Source organism: Cricetulus griseus, chromosome 2, assembly GCF_003668045.3.
Source record: "Cricetulus griseus strain 17A/GY chromosome 2, alternate assembly CriGri-PICRH-1.0, whole genome shotgun sequence".
NCBI lineage: Eukaryota > Metazoa > Chordata > Mammalia > Rodentia > Cricetidae > Cricetulus > Cricetulus griseus.
Genome location: NC_048595.1, coordinates 153,837,851 through 153,850,927, shown reverse-complemented (window position 1 = coordinate 153,850,927; position 13,077 = coordinate 153,837,851). Strand labels below are relative to the sequence as shown.

Sequence of the window (13,077 nt, the reverse complement as noted above, 5' to 3'; positions counted from 1 at the left end):
AAAATGATCCATCCCATTTGCAAATTCACTCTCACTATTTGTCTCAATAGCTTCCCACAGCATGAGTTCTGTGGGTTTGTCTCATTTTCCAAAAAGAAAACATTTCTTTGTTTCTAACTTACTCTCCTTTAATTGAAACCAGGACTTGAGTTTCTTTATTATTGATACCATCAGAGGACTTAATTAATTTACTTAAATGCCACCCCATCCCTTACATTTTTAAAGAAGTGTTTTTACTGTCCTTTGTAAGCTTTGACACCCTCCTTCTTAAGGTAGAGAGAAAATCTCACTGGATACAGCACTACTAAGCATCTGTAATCCCAAAATAGCTACAGTGAGGTGGGCAGAGACAGGAGAATCCCAGAAGCTCACAGGCCTGGAGAGCCCAACATACCCAGCAGTGAAGAAGACAACCAGTCTCCAACAAGGTGGGTAGGGGCACTCACACTGAGATTGTCCCCAATCACATGGCTTACTGTGGTACGTACCCTATAATACAAACATGCACACTGCAGGCATACATGTACGTACACACACACACACACACACACACACACACACACACACACACACACACATTGACTTGCCCATTGTGCTGCCTAGTTTTGTGCCAATTCAACACAAGCTAGAGTAATTGTAGAAGAGGGATCATTAATTGAGAAAAGGCCTCTATATGATAGGGCTCTAGGCAAACATTAGGGCATTTTCTTAATTAGTGATAGATGTGGGAGGGCCCAGCCCATTATGAGTGGTGCTATCCTGGGCTGGTGTTCCTGGGTTCTGTGAGAAAGCCTACTGAGCAAGTCAGGTGAGCAAGCCAGTGAGCAGCACTGTTCCCTGACCTCTGCATCAGCTCCTGCCTCTACAACTCTGGCTATATAAGATAAGTAAACCCTTTCCTCTTCAAGTTTCTTTTGGTCATGGTGTTTCATCACATCGATAGTATCCTTAACACTGCTTTTACAAAAAAGAATGTCGCACATATGATGGGTGGCCTCAAGCAAGGAAGTGACTTTTCCTTATCAGTACACAGGCTACCAAATGCTTTCTCCTGAGCTGGCATCTGAGCTGCCTTCTCATGGGGAGTGCTGCTGTCATGGGGGGATATTTGGGAGCTTCTCTGCCGGAATTCTCTTCAGAGTCTGAGGACACTATTTTACATATCCTCACACAGCTCTTTTGTCCTTTGATGGTGAATTAAATTTCTGGAACTAACTAGCTAAAAGTGACTTGAAGTCAAAGCTGTGGGTTCTCTCTTAGTGATGTTTGGAAAAAAGAATGAGGTGTGAAAATAATGTAACAAGATTGATTTTCTAGAGTGCTTCATAAACTTTTCCTGACTGCAACTCTACTCAGGACTTACAAACAAAAATCTCTTGAACCCTGGGAGCAATAAAAAAATGAGTTTCTGGCCTCCCAAGGTGACTTCTTTGAATGCAACACTCATTTGGGGAATATAAATCCTGGTCTATGTGGTGAAATGAAACCACTTCCATTGCTTTAAAGTTCGGTGTTGTTTTCAACATAGTGATTTAGACTCATGTCTAGGAATTTCTTAGTCTATGGAAAAACCATATTTCTTTAAGCTGTATTTAATAGCCCAGTTCAATATGACTTTGCGTAGCAAACAAAGCTGCCTAAGCTAGAGACTCCACTCTCCTCATGGTCTTCTTCACAGGATTCAAGAAGCCTACATAGACAAGTGGATTTTTGTTAATGTTAATGTTTATAACATTTTCACCTTTGTAATGGGATGGAGCTACAGAGAAAACATTTAGCTAAACATTTAAAAATAAATTTGAATAATAAAATTAATAAAAATTATATTTGTAATCTTTAAAGTATCTTTATAAAGAGGTAACTTTGCAACCAAGTTGAAACTATGACCTAGCTAACTTTTCAGCCACATACAGTTCTTTTTCTACTCCTAAGCATTATGAATTATTTGTATTTGCTAAGAATTTCCTATGTTCAACATCCTAAACTGGGCAGTTGATTTTTAAATTAAAAAATTATTTTATTGTAGTAAAAGCACTTAACACTGCTCTTTCTACACGTTTTTTTTTTTTTTTAAGTGGATAAAATGTTACTACCCATTACAGACATAGCTAATTCATCTTGCGAGCTGGAACTTTATGCCTGTGGGCTAGCAATCCCTCTTTTGACCTCAGAAACTAGCAACCACTTTTTTACTTCTTAAGCCTACGAGCATGACTATTTTAGGTAGTACTTGTGGAGTTATCTAGGACTTGGTCCCTACATCACCAACTCACTTCACTTAGCACAATGTCTTCAATGGTAATGTTAACTTTTCTGGAAAGTTTATATTAAAAGGTCCTGTGATTTTCTATGCTCAATATTGGAGTAGGCTAAATCTTAGAATGCCCAAATGGCTTCCCGAGGACAAGCAAATAGGAAATGGTTAAGTTGGAATTGGAACTCAGGTTCCTTGGCTGCTGACTTTTCTGCCCGCCCCCAAGTTTTGCCAGATCAACAACGGTGCTGTCTCTGAAGTCCTCTAAAACAGTTCCTTTAATGACACATAGAAACATAGATGAAGGTACCTCAGAGGCCCCTCTAGCTGCTTCATCACAACCTTCACTTTTGGTTTTAAGAAAAAGGGATTGTTATTTCTAACACTTTGGGGCCTTGACAATCACCCTGACCTGGTGTTTCTCCTTTAAAATGCTCCCTCACTCTTCTATAGTCCAAGCAAATACAATTGTGGGTAGCCTCTGCCCTGTGTCCCTATGGGGGCTCGAACATCCTCAAGTATTTGTGCATCGAGTGTAATAAATGTAAATCCTCTTTTCTCTATTACTATCTTTAACCTCATGCTTTCCAGTATTTTTCCTTTTTAACTTCTTGTGGGGCTTTCACAGCACCACTTTCACACAGAACTCAAGGAGAAATCCCAGCAGTAGGAAGAGGCTGGCATTATGCTCTCTCACTGTCCTGTGTGCCTAGGTAAAACACCACCCACTTGTAACACCATGATGCTGGGTGGGGATTCCAGCATTGTGCAGGTCTGCATTCCTCAGGCTTCTGGTCAGACTCTGATAGTGGTGACACAATGTTGAGAGGGGACAGCCATCCAGATGCCAGACTTGTTTGAGACATGGCAGCCTCACTCTTAATAATAGATAAGAGTTGCCATAGCATTTTCTTAGAAAAATGGAAGAGGTGTAGGTTCTAAGATACAAGCCTAGAAGCTCTAGAATAAGAATCTACTATGAGTCTTCAATGTCAATACCACCCTGTCCTTAAGGTAGACAAGACATTTGATTTCTGCTTGGGGGGTGAGACACAAACCCTAAAGACCCTATGCTAAGTGGTTGTGATTTCAACAGGATGCTATGAAAACATACCTAACACTAGGAATGGCTCATGAGGGGGCAGCCACTCAGCAGCAAAGGACGTTTTCTACTTATGTTATTATTGGGGGAAGGTTCCAAGGATCCATCAGGACTGCCATTTTGAAGCACAGAGGTGAGAATAGTCACTTAGTATCCTTGGGATTTTTTCTTTTGGGTAGATTTCAATTTCACTCAAGCCTGGGGCTATATTAAGGAACATGTGGATACATTCCATGTCTACAAGAAACCAAAGACTAAGAAGTGCATGGCCATAACTCTAGCTCAGTTATATTTCTATTTTTGATTATGTTCTGTTAGAAGCAGCTAATTTTAGACAATTGCTTCAAGTCTTCAGAGTATCAAGAGACTTTCCACAGGGACCTGCCTATCTGTGTTTGTCTTTCAGCATCTTCCAGTGAGCATGACATGGAGCAGTGTCCTGCAGGCCCAGGCTGGAACACACTGTGTCCTGGTGTCCTGGAGTGGAAACAGTTTGCTGTAGCAAACTTAGTTATGACCACACTCGTGAGAGATCCATCAGCTCAGAATGCAAGAGAAATGGACACAATGAGTAGAAAATAAGCAGGCTAAGTGTGAACTTCTGGAGATGAGAAACGAAGAGGCTGGCAGATGTGGGGCTAACATGGTGATTTGTGGATGGAATGCATGGAATGATCTTTGGGGAGAAAGAGAGAGAGAGAGAGAGAGAGAGAGAGAGAGAGAGAGAGAGAGAATGCTATAATTTCAGGATAGTGGGGACTTGAAGGGTGCAGAAGAGTGGTATGTTTAGGTCCTTGAGTAACGCAGCCAGCCAGAGAAAGACAAGCACCAAACAGAAGCAATGCTGCCATGATACTGGTTATCTGCTGGTTGTTTTCCTCTCCAGTAGAAAGCTGTCATTTAAGGATTAAGGGAGCATTTTCTCAGAAAAAGACCTTTTAAATCTTAGTTCCCTACCAAGGCTCATTCACTCCTCTCCCTTTGCATAGAGAATAAAATCTCTATGCATTTCAAGCTTTATATGGCATCCATGCACAGTCCCTCTGGTCACTCAGGTCCAGCCACACTGGCCTCCCCTGAGCTGCTATCATCCCTTTCTGGTGAGTGTTTTGGCTCTGTGAGGTCTAGACCTCTGTGGACCCTCAACACCAATGGCACATTTCCCAAGAAGCCTCTGAAATCAGTTGCGCCAAGCTTTTAGTAGGTGGCCTTCCATGACAAAAACATGTCTTTTACAGGAAGAGTCCAAGTTGCTTGCTGTCTGCTGCCTGTCACAAGGCTACCTCCACATTCTCAAGAAAATTTGCCAACATATCCATGAATTAGTGAACAGTAACAAAAAAAGATGGAGCCTGGCTGACACACAGTGTATTCTTGGAATTATAATTACCTGTTTGTTGCTTTAGATTTATAATATGGCACAAGATGATAACATGGAAAAACAGATGTTTCCATTTAAGGGGCCCTTCTTTGCCTCACCATAAATAAACTGGAAAAGCACTAGATTTTTATACATAGTGCCACGTGCTCTAGGAAGTAGGCTGTGAATTTCCTGTAGTTGTGGAGAAGGCTATGTAGCGAATTCTTGCACACACACAGCACTTCAGCATCCTCTCTCTGACCCATGGAGACCGATTGAAACTTTCTTTCCATTTGTGTACACACCATAGAGAACCATACATAAAAAGATATTCAACAGCTCCAGCAAAATTCCTACTGCTAAAGAGAAGAAAAATGTCCAAGTAAGCAGTAAAAAAAAATGTGCTTGGTTTCTTAAATGTAGAAATGGCAATTTGCAGCATTCATACAAATTGCCATGTTCTGAGGGCTGCAGCTCGGAGACTGAACAGGGAGCAAAACTGCAGCTACCAGCAACTCTGGTGACGCATGCTTTGGAAGTGAAGGCTTAGTCAGTCCTGTGGCACCACTGAGGCAATCTACATGTCATTAGCCAGAGGGCCTTGTATCAGTCTGACATGTCCCATGTTGATTTTCTGTCATGGAAAGTCACTCCAGCTAAATTCTCTTATACTTGGGACATATGAATTTGCTAACATTAGTGTGGTTAATGGTGAGATGGATCCTACAGGGGCTTCCTTAAAGTCTTCTTAGCATTCTCTGAATTCTGCATGCATACTCAAGTTTGAGTTCAGTTGAATATACAAATAAATTTAAAAGGAATTAGACAAATTAGGAAATGGGGAACTGGAATGACACAGTAAGACAGAAAAATTAATTTGGAAACATGAACAGTAAGTTTCCTACAACACCATTGCTTTGATGTGAAGTGAAGGCTGGAGCAGAACAATACTGTTCTGATGTCTCTCTGCATCTATAGTTTCTTTTCTCCTCCCTACATCATTGTGTGCTTTCATTGATAAAAACCCAATGTATGTACTTGTTAAAGGGTAGTTAGAACAGAAATGGATATTTGTGGATGAAAAAGAAAGCTCGTTCAGTGGACAAATGCATTGCAGTCCAGAGGCTATGGCCATGATGAGCAAAATACTAGCAATCTGAATTTGACAAGTTGCTGTGAGTCCATCTAGATGGAGTCATGCTGCTTGTCCATAGTCACCTTCCTGAGAGTTCTATGGAAGGAAATTCATTTTTAGTAACATGCAACCAAGCAGAGTCAACTCTCTGGTATGCATAATCAGCAAGGACTACATAAAATATTCTGAAGCACACAGTAGTTTTTGGTATACCCATTTTGAAAACAGAATGATGGGACTTTGTATCCTGGTTCCAATATAATGAGATTAGAAACTGAAGTGGGTGGCAGCTCTCAGGAGAGGTCCACACAGTGGAAGGAAGATATGGGTTAGAGTGGGCATCTCTCAAGTAAGAATGTGCTGTGTTTAACTGCAAAACCAACAATCCACAGGTAGATGGTGTCTATCAAAGGCACGAAACAGATCTTGTCTTCCAGGGATGAACATATTTCTACAAGACACAGGTTTGTTTAGGTTGCACTTTTTTTTTCTAACAAAGAAAATGGTGTAGAAATGCTAACATGATCATTTATGCTTTTAAATGACTATTAGAGTCTGCATGGAGATGACCACAGTCTGTCACAGTGTCACACAATCACATGTTACCTTGGATACGAGGCTGGCTCTGTATGCTGCTAGCTGTTTCAGGTACTCCTTCTTTGCAGCCTCGGTTTTCTTCTTATAAACCTGTGACAGCAACATAATGTCTTAAATTAGACTGTGTATCTGCTTTTGTTTCGAGGACAGACAATACAGAATGGAAACTGTACACACATACAGATAATTTTATAATAATAGATAGCTCCCAAAGAGTGTGTTTTCTTCCCAAAACAGGTTTGAAAGAAGAAGAAAAATAGACTCCGTAAGAAAAGAATCCACAATTGTAAAGTTTTGCATTTTTCAGAATGGGTTTGAAATGATTGGTGAGCATGGAAATAAATGGCAGCATTGATGAAGGCTTCCTGAAGAGAATCACCCAGGAATTCATATTTATACAGCAGGCAGTAATTCAACAGCATCATAATATTCTAACATTTGTGCTCTGTGCCAACTAAACACAAAACCAAAATGGGTATCAAGAATGATCCAACATATTCAGTAAGGAAACCAACAGGCAGGTTTTGGCAGTTGTGGGTTCGTCACAATTTTAAGAGCCTTCAAGTTGTATTTCTAAGGATTTGGGAGTCAGGAGCAGTAGGCAAGGGTACAGTGGGACAGGAATGGGATGGTGAGTGTCTAGGGACACAACCTGCCATGCCACATGACCTGCAAATCATGTATTTTCCAACAGAAACATGGATGACAGCTGTGGGAACCTTGTGAATAAACAGATACCCACAGAGGCTTGAAAACCAATGTAAAAGCAGCAGAAATTGAGACCCGAGAAGTGGCCAGCTCCTGTGTGCCAGAAGTCACTGTGTGCTGCTTTGGGGGTACGGAGGGGCTCATCTTCTTCCCCGAAGCTGAGTTTCCAAGGTTCCAAAGTTCTGCAATCTTTTAAAATCAGTCCAAATGAACAAAATACTCTTCAATATCTACTGTGGAAATGGAAATGTATTCCCCCTATTGTGACTGTTAATCAGACTCAAGTTAATATTGAGAAGTTGTGTAGAATCTGTTTGGGCAGTTAAATAAAGACTGTGTCTACGACCAGGCAGCCAGCAGTAGAGGAAAATCTTTATGTTCTAGAGACAGAGGTTTGCTGTATCCTGACTCTGAAATTGATATGTAAGAAATATTATTTACTCATGAATATTTGAACTCCAGCAGAACCTTTTGCCCAGGTAAACAAATGACTACCCTTGCAATTGAATTCTAACAGGACCTATGAAATGAATGTGATTACTCAGCTTTAGGAGGCCTGCAGCTTTGACTTTCACATCTACAATTTTATAGAGTAAAAACTAATTAAAGCAAAGATACATTAGTCAGTGCAATATTGCCATTTGATCATCCTACCCTCTTCACTAAACAAGAAACCAAAGAAAATTAGATATCTTGTTTAGGAGTCCTCTTAGGGTTCGTAATACAAAAGTTAATGTATCCTTTGACAGGAGTGTCAGAGATTGGCAGGACTATTGCAGAATTCAAATCCAGAATCTTCTGTGGAAATTCTCATGTGCATACAAATGACACTAAAGAATTTGAACATTATGACCCCACTTGGCCCAGCCACAATGAGAAATAGAGCACTTCTGATCTTTATTGATTTATTCCTTTTTTGTCCTCCTACTAGTTTTTCCTTAAGTCCATTTCTTTATGACATAATTTGTAAATAATGACTTTAAGCACACTCTTTCTTCTTATTACCTTAAAGTGGTTCTGAGGGGCTGGAGTGGTAGCTCAGTGGAAAGAGTGCTTGCATACAAGTGTGAGGGCTTGCTTTTGAGTGCCAGGACCCATGCAAGTCTCTCAGCATGACTGCGCATGTCTGTGACCCCAGCAACATGGGTAGGCACAGGGAGATCCTGAGAGCACAGCTTTCTGGCCAGCTGCTCTAGCAGAAATGGCACACTTCTGTTCAAAAGGAGACCTTGTCTCAAGGCAATAAGGCAGACAGCAATAGAGGAAGAGACCCAGAGTCCTTTTCTGATTTCTGAATGCATGCATAGAGGCATATGTGCCTACACACTCATGTGCATGCATGCATGCATACACACACACAGACACTCATACACACACAGACACACACAGACCACATACACATACACACAGACACACAGATATACATGCAGACACACAGACATACACACAGACACACATACATACACACACACAAACACACAGATACACACAGACACACACAGATACACACACAGACATACACACACACAGACACTCACAGGTACATACACACACAGACACACACTGTAGTTTTGAGAACTATTTCCTCCCATACACATAGACATCTTAGAAAAATTTGAAGAAAATATTTAGTAAACAAATCTTTGACACTTCTAAGTGTCCTAAATAATTACATCATGATTTGAATTAATATGCTATGCTGTGCCTACTTAGACTTCATTTAGCTTTTAGAGAGATTGTAATATATGTAGGTCTCTAGCCTTGCCCCAAATATTTCCTGAGCAGCAAAGGGTAAGATGGCATGATTCTAGCATTTCCTTTTTCTTTCATTTGGTTTTTATTTGGAACCACAACAGCATAAACATGAGGTTACCCTTTGTGGGGCTGCTGGCAGCTAACATTACACAAAGTGTTAACATTCCTGCAATATGTTGATTAACAACCCAGACAGAGAGTCTTGTAACTCCTGCACTTCAGACTGAACATACGGCCTGGTTCCACCCAGGATCAATGCTGTTTAGGGATACCTGACTAGCATTCAGAGATCCCTGTTTCACAAATGGCTCCCCATTGGCTATTGATGATCGGCTATGTTGGGATCATTGTGTAAGTGCCTAAACACCACTTTAGGGAAGTGTAAACTCATCACTTCACATTATGTGAATTGATGGGTCCTCATGCTCCCAAATAGCTGCAGATGTGCAGGGGGAGAATTCAAAGGGGCTCATTTTGGGATGTATATTTCTGTAATTGTGTTTAAAGGAGGGTAGCCCAGATCAGAGTGGAAGTCTGAGGTTGTCTACCCAGTGATAATTAGACTTTCCACCTTTGAGAACTGCCTAATGGTTCAATACTACACACTGTGCGTGCCTCTCTGATGCTTCTCTCTAAAACTGGCCTAGGGTGCTGTTCAAATCCTATATTAATGGAAATGTCCAAAGACCTGAAACCCAAGAGAGCAATACTTACATGTGAGGATACCATATGTAAAGAAAGTAGGGGAAACTCTTACTCTAGGACATACATTTCAAGATAACTGCTAAAAAGTTCCTAAAAGATGTTTCAAAACTTCAAGTTATGGATGAAGAAAGCCCTTCATTTGCAGAAACTAAAGGGGTTGTGGGATTGCATTCAGCAGTGAGCAGTTACTTCAGTGATCAAGTGCACCAGCCTGACCTCCTGACTTGTGGGGATGGAGCTGATTTATGTCAAAGTTAAGTTTGGGAAAGACATAGTTTCTCTCAGGAAAGACAAATATTTTAAAGGTATGTGATTCATACAGTAAATATTAGTGTTCTGCTGAGTTACAAAATGGCTTCCAAATGGGCCACAGCTGTTTGAAATAAAGTCCGAAAATGGCCAGAAGTGGATTTAAAAATCATAATACATCATTTATCATTTCCCCAATTCATGCAAACACTTTTGAATTCATCTGCCTTAACATAGTTATACGCTGTGGTTTGTTATTCCAAGAAAGCCACCATTTCCTATCTGAGGATTGCATCTCGTTGGTTAAACTAAAACACATATAACAGCTAACCGGAAACACACATAGATAGACATCAGACAGCAACTCTGGAGAAGCCAGATCCTGCTCATATGATCCTGCTATCTACCCAATGCTCTGAATACCACTGAGTCCATGTGTTTTTACAGGCTGATAATCCCTAATTAAAATTGGCAGTCCAATGTTAGTGAATGTGACACACTTAAACAGAAAAAAAGCTCTTTCACAAACAATCCACCCAGTTAATGGAGAAAAGCAAGCTCTTATAAATACCAGCTAATTCCCTCTTCCTTCTTCTTCTGGCTCGGGCTTGTAACCTCTAGTCAGTTTACTTCAATAGTTGTTACAATCATTAAAAAAAAAGGAGCAAAATCCTTCTTACTTTGAATTCTATTCAAACCCCATTTAAAAATTGACAAGGTGTTTTCCTTCGTGGATGAGTGCAAATGTCTTTTTTCCCCACTACCATTTCTTATTTGTAGAAAATGCTTAGCAACAGAATAATGTATAAAGAATTATTTCATCACAATTCCAGAGACACATCTTTAGAAACTTCACATGTATTCCCCCTTTCAGGGGTGCCATTGTTTAGGTCAATCAAAGAAAATGCATCAGTATGTTATACACAGCTTGGTCCTTAAATATGGTCACCTATCCATTTTGTCTAACTGACTTACATTTTCTTCAGGATACCCTAACCGGAAAGACTTCATAAGGTAGTGTGCAGAGGATCAAAAACATTACAGAATGTGACAAAAATTTTGCTCTTAATTCATTTTGAAGACCATCTGATATACCTGAAGGGTCTTGGTCATGTTGGTGCCACTGTTCCTGGCTGGTAGGGACCAGAAACTAGCAGCTTGGCTTTAGAGATGGCTATGTAACATACCTGCTTATGTATTAAATGAAGATGACTAGCTGAATATCATGTTGTTCAATTACTCTTAACCAATAGACTGGCTCCAATGTGCCTAATGTATTTTGAAGCATGAAGGGTACAGAAACAAAATAGCAATTTATATTTTGCTTTGGTTACGTTTCTTTTGTAGTTGTCACCAGGCACTTTCTTTTATACAACATCTCTAGTTCCTTGAACAAGAATATTGCCTTGGTATTATTATCCCTATTTTACAAACAGGAAACATAGACACAATATACAGTGAAATATGGCACAATCGGGAGTGGAAACAAAGTAATCCGGGAACAGTCCTTTGTGTTTGCTCATTGTCTCCCTCTAGCTGTGAAAATACCCTCAGGTGCCCCTAAATTAGAAATTCTCATGGCAGAAGTCCAGCTCGCAGGACAGTACTGGGTACATAATAGGTGCTCAGGAAACACAGTCAGACATCAGCAAATGATAGAGCAGGATTCTGAGAAATGTGTTGGTAGGTGATACTGTTACCGTATTGACCCAAGATGCACTTACATAAAACAAGATAGCTTCAGTGGCATTAGGCTGTATAATTACGCAAGACCACCGTTGTGACCTATATTGACAGAAGTAGTAGTATGCATCCCCTGACAGTATTTAGTGTAAAAAAAACCCTGAAATGGGGTTTCACATTATCAGGGATGGTAAGGATAAATCACTAAATTGAATCTTCTAAATTAAATCATACATCAGTGAAAACAGAGAAGTTGATAGACATGTAACCTATATCAAATATATGTACAGGTGAAAGTTTTAACAGACTTGAATGGAATGATATCATATTGGAGTTATCTCCTCACCAAAGCTATGGAAACTTTCAAGTGAATTATTAGCTCCTACTATGTATAGTATATAAATACCCACATTACTCATGTTTATGCCCACGGTGCTGTGAAACACTCTCATTAATGTATCAGCATGTATATGTATATATAAATACTTGGCTTTAGAAATAAAATATGCTTAACACTTCAAGTTATAATCTAATTGTTCATTTGCAAATTTCTATGGATACAAATTTTTCTTACATGCTACAGTCTTTAATTTTTGCTAATGAAAATTTCCTTTATATATTATTTGAATAAGTTTTGAATACTATAATTTTTATTGTTTCTTTCTGAGATTATCATGTCAGTATAATGTATTTTCATCATATCTATCCCTCCATATCCTTTTCAACCCCTCTTGTGTCCTTCCTTACATCTCCCTTCAGGTCCTCTTCCTCTATGAATGTGTGTGTCTGTTTATGTGTCTGTGTGTGTTTATATGTGTGTGTGTGCAAGTGTGTGTCTCTGTGTGTGTTTGTGTGTGTATGCATATGTTTGTGTGTATTTGTGTGTGTGTGTGTGTGCATGTGTACACGCACGCTTATTAAGTGCTGGCCTGTGTGCTTGGGTATGGAGCTGAGGCTTCCGAATGAATACTATCTTTATCTATGCTTTATGCTTCATCTTTTAGAAAGTGGGAAAAACACGACATTTTTCTAAGTAAATAGCTAAGATAAACTTACACGTGTGGCAGTGCTATAGTGTGGCAGGGTTTTTGCTAACCTTAAGTATGGCTGACATAAAAATCCAAATTTTGTCCTAAGATTAGGGGCAAAACCACAACATCATTTATGGAGTGGGTATCTGAGCAGCGATGAGGAGTAAATGATTTGATTCCGCGGGCTCCGAGGATTTGTCAGCTGCTTCCTAAGTATAATTCTGGCTCTTCATATCCCTGCTGCTTCTAATTTAGCAGGACAGGCTCCTAATTGAAGCAAATTAACTATTTACACTTGCCCCTTCTACCAGAGAAGAAGACACAGCAGCAGGAAGAAGAAGGAGGAAATTACATTCTTCCCACTTGTGTCAGATCTGCCCTTATATAAACACATTAACAGTAATTTCATGAGGCGTCAAACACAGGAATAAATACTGAGAGATAAAATAATGAGGTGCTGCTATTGAGCTGAACTGCTGGGGCTAATATCCTTGGATA

The 13,077-nt window shown here is 39.9% G+C and overlaps 1 protein-coding gene across 1 annotated transcript in view; it reads right to left on the bottom strand.

Annotated features, from left to right (window-relative positions):
- Positions 1–13,077, bottom strand: part of Tox (thymocyte selection associated high mobility group box) — a 296,617-nt gene that overhangs the window by 13,288 nt on the left and 270,252 nt on the right. The window contains exon 6 of the mRNA XM_027398895.2: positions 6,458–6,538. Within this exon, the coding sequence (XP_027254696.1) occupies positions 6,458–6,538 (81 nt within the window). The remainder of the gene's footprint in view (positions 1–6,457; positions 6,539–13,077) is intronic.